This window comes from Brachionichthys hirsutus, chromosome 21, assembly GCF_040956055.1.
Source record: "Brachionichthys hirsutus isolate HB-005 chromosome 21, CSIRO-AGI_Bhir_v1, whole genome shotgun sequence".
Lineage (NCBI taxonomy): Eukaryota > Metazoa > Chordata > Actinopteri > Lophiiformes > Brachionichthyidae > Brachionichthys > Brachionichthys hirsutus.
The window spans coordinates 10057430-10060733 of record NC_090917.1 but is presented as its reverse complement, the minus strand read 5'-3'; the positions used below and the strand labels follow the sequence as shown (position 1 = coordinate 10060733).

The following is a 3304-nucleotide window of genomic DNA, read 5'->3' as shown; positions in this document are numbered from 1 at the left end:
TCCGAGTTCATATTTTTGGAACAATTTTGTAGATGACATAAACGTATTGTCATGAAAGAGATGATGGAGTTGAGAGATTCCCTTCTGTTCCCACGTACCTACATGGAAAGGTTGATTGCTAGCCTGAAAGTCAGGGTTATTCCAGATTGGAGAGAACATGCAGGGTTCCAGTTTAGAGTTTGTAACTTCTAACGCTTTCCACCAGGCGGACAAGGTGGAAGAAATCATCGGGTTTTTAAAACAGTTATGCCGTTTGATGGTTGTTGTGATAAAGGGGAGATCTGCGAGTCTAATATCCTTGCAGTCCTTCTGTTCCAATTCTAACCAGTAATTAGAGTCTCTATTCGGGTGCATCCATAGTACAAGATATTGTAGCTGGTTAGCTGGTTGGTTGGGGCTTCCAGGCCCCCTTTGGATTTACCGGGTTTGGATTGGTTAGGGCAGACCCCCGAATAAGAGAAAGAGCCCCCCATCAGGAACCAGGCCTGGGAGGGACCGCCTCACTTTGAAACCCTAACCAGGGCTCAGTTGGTAGAGCGGGTTGTCCAGTGATCAGAAAGTCGGTGGTTCAAATCCCAGCTCTGACTGTCTGCATGTCAAAGCGTCCTTGGGCAAGACACTGAACCCCGAACTGCTCCCAGTGGCAGCACCTTGGATGGCAGCAGAGGGTGAATGCGTGTGTGAATGGGTGAATGCGAGGCCTCATGTAAAGCGCTTTGAGCACCAGAGAGGTGGAAAAAGCGCTTTATAAGTGCAGAACATTTAACCATTACTTTCGTCATAATTCAATTCGACTAAGTAATGATTGATAAAAAAAAGTCTTCACAGTGTATACGATGTATTTACATGTAGGCATTACTATACAAGAGAAAAGTCCATTCATAAATCAAGTGTTGTGTTTAATAGAGAAACACTGTAGTCAAAGCATTTACACACCTTTATTAGTCTAAACATATTAGAAATATCATACGATACTGCAGACACCTGACCCTTCATAGACCAGGTCAGAGGTCTCAGGGGGCATCATCCCTGGGGGGGCCTGGACAGCCCGCGGTCTCAAACCAAGCGCAGGAATAGAAGGATGCAAACTTTCGTTATAGATCAAATCGGTTTATCACTATTACTCCTAATGTGAAAGCTGATCGGAGAACTCGTTTCTTAGTAACAAATATTGATCAAACTGCTGACTAGTTTTTTGAGTCCACTCAGAAGCTGGAATGTGATCGAGATGACAGCTGATGGACTTTTCTTCAGGTATTGTCCGTCATGCTGAGCCCGACGGTATCTGTCAGTTGATCTGATGCGGAACATGGTGGGACATGGTGGGACGTGGTGGGACGTGGCGGGACATGGTGGGACATGGTGGGACATGGCGGGACATGGTGGGACATGGTGGGACATGGCGGGACGTGGTGGAACATGGTGGGACATGGTGGAACATGGTGGGATGTGGAGGGACATGGAGGGACATGGCGGGACATGGTGGGACATGGTGGGACGTGGAGGGACATGGTGGGACATGGTGGGACATGGCGGGACGCGGTGGGACGCGGCGGGACACGGTGGGACGCGGCGGGACGCGGTGGGACGCGGCGGGACGCGGCGGGACGCGGTGGGACGCGGCGGGACGTGGCGGGATGTGGTGGAACATGGCGGAACACACACACACTCATGATGGCTGACTTTAACACGAACTGTGTATTTTTCTGTGTACCTGTGTACCTGTGTAGCTGATAGGATCGTTTACATATTTCCATCGCTCTCAAAACTGTTATTGGAAGGAACAGCCCCATCTGGTGGACAGCGATGTTATTATGATGTCACTAGTCAAGGGGCGGTGCCTGAACTTTGCCACTAAAGGCCCCGAAACAGGAAGTCGGGGGCAGAGAAAAAAGAAGCAAGATGGCGCCGTTTGCTAATCAATAACACGATGGGAGGGATTTATCTCCATCAGTAGCTCAAACGCTGAAATAACAACGAGTCAGTCAGAATTAGAACGAGGCATCAAATGCGTTCGGAGAAGAATCTATCCATCGATCAATTAGCTTTGAAAAGTGCAGACTGGCATGAAAAGTAAAGACGGCGCGTCAATGAAAGGCGGGGCCCGGTGGGCGGGGCCCGGTGGGCGGGGCCCGTCTAGCCCACCCTCGATGCGACACGCGGCTCAGCCAGCGAGCTGTGGATGATGCTGCTAATAGACTCCGCCCCTTGTCCTTCCAGGAAGCTGCGGTGGTCGCCCTCGATGAGGTGGACTGAGACTTTGCCATCGCAGACCTGAGAGAGACAGAACGCCTTCATTATTATACGCCGATCAAATACTGAAACGGGTAATGGCGGCGCCGCTGGCGAGCAGGATGCCGTTTCAGCTCCTCTGAAATTCTTTTTAGGCACTTTTCCTATTCTTCAGGAAAATTAATATACATGTTATGAATAAAAGCATGAACACACTGTTAACATGCAACCGTAGTCGTGTCCCCGTGAGACGGGTTCTCCTAAGAGTCCGTTATTCCTCGTGGGACAAGCTGCACCTGATTGAATAGAGCAGCGGTCTTCAATGAAAATTTAAAGAGGTCCGGTTAGAGAAGATTTCTTGACGCGTAGGCCCAGACGATCATAATGTCTAACTATTTAGTGTGATATATATATGCAAGTAGCCTCATTGTATCTGCATGTAATCAATAGCTAAAAGAATTCAGTACAATACAAAAACTTTGTCAAGATTTATGTCACGTAACATAAAACTGAACATATATATGTATTACGGTACTGCAGATATGTATGAACATTATAATATATATATATATAACTAGAGAGCCAATCAGAGACTGCAGACTCCGCCTCCAAAAGACTATTGGATCTTGTGAGACAGTAAACAGGGCTTCCGGATCAGAGGGGCCAAACCTGCTCTAGCTTGCTGCTCCGGAACGTACTACAAGACTCCTTCTGGACTCTTTTTCCCATCATGCCATTCGTGCTCCTCCCTCTTAAAGTGGCAGTTTACAGCACAGGTGCGATTCCAGATGTAAGAATAATTCCAGAATCTGGATCCAGATCCGGATCAACGCCATTCTCGGGGAGGACCGAGCCACGGACAGAACCTTGCTTGTGTAAAAATTTCAAGTCGATTGGGTTACTAGTTTTTGAGTTATGCGCTCGGACAGACAAACAGACAAACAGACAGACAGACAGACAGACAAACGGACCCAATTGCAATACCCTCGCCTCCCCTTCGGCGGGGGTAAATATAATATATTAACTAAATAAAAGTAGGGCTGCATTTCAAAATAAGAGAAATGTGAAAACT

The 3304-nt window shown here is 47.8% G+C and overlaps 1 protein-coding gene across 1 annotated transcript in view; it reads right to left on the bottom strand.

Annotated features, from left to right (window-relative positions):
- Positions 1–922: 922 nt before the first annotated feature.
- Positions 923–3304, bottom strand: part of fasn (fatty acid synthase) — a 55972-nt gene continuing 53590 nt past the window's right edge. The window contains exon 41 of the mRNA XM_068754655.1: positions 923–2274. Coding sequence (XP_068610756.1) covers positions 2137–2274 — 138 coding nt within the window. The 3' untranslated portion in view covers positions 923–2136. The remainder of the gene's footprint in view (positions 2275–3304) is intronic.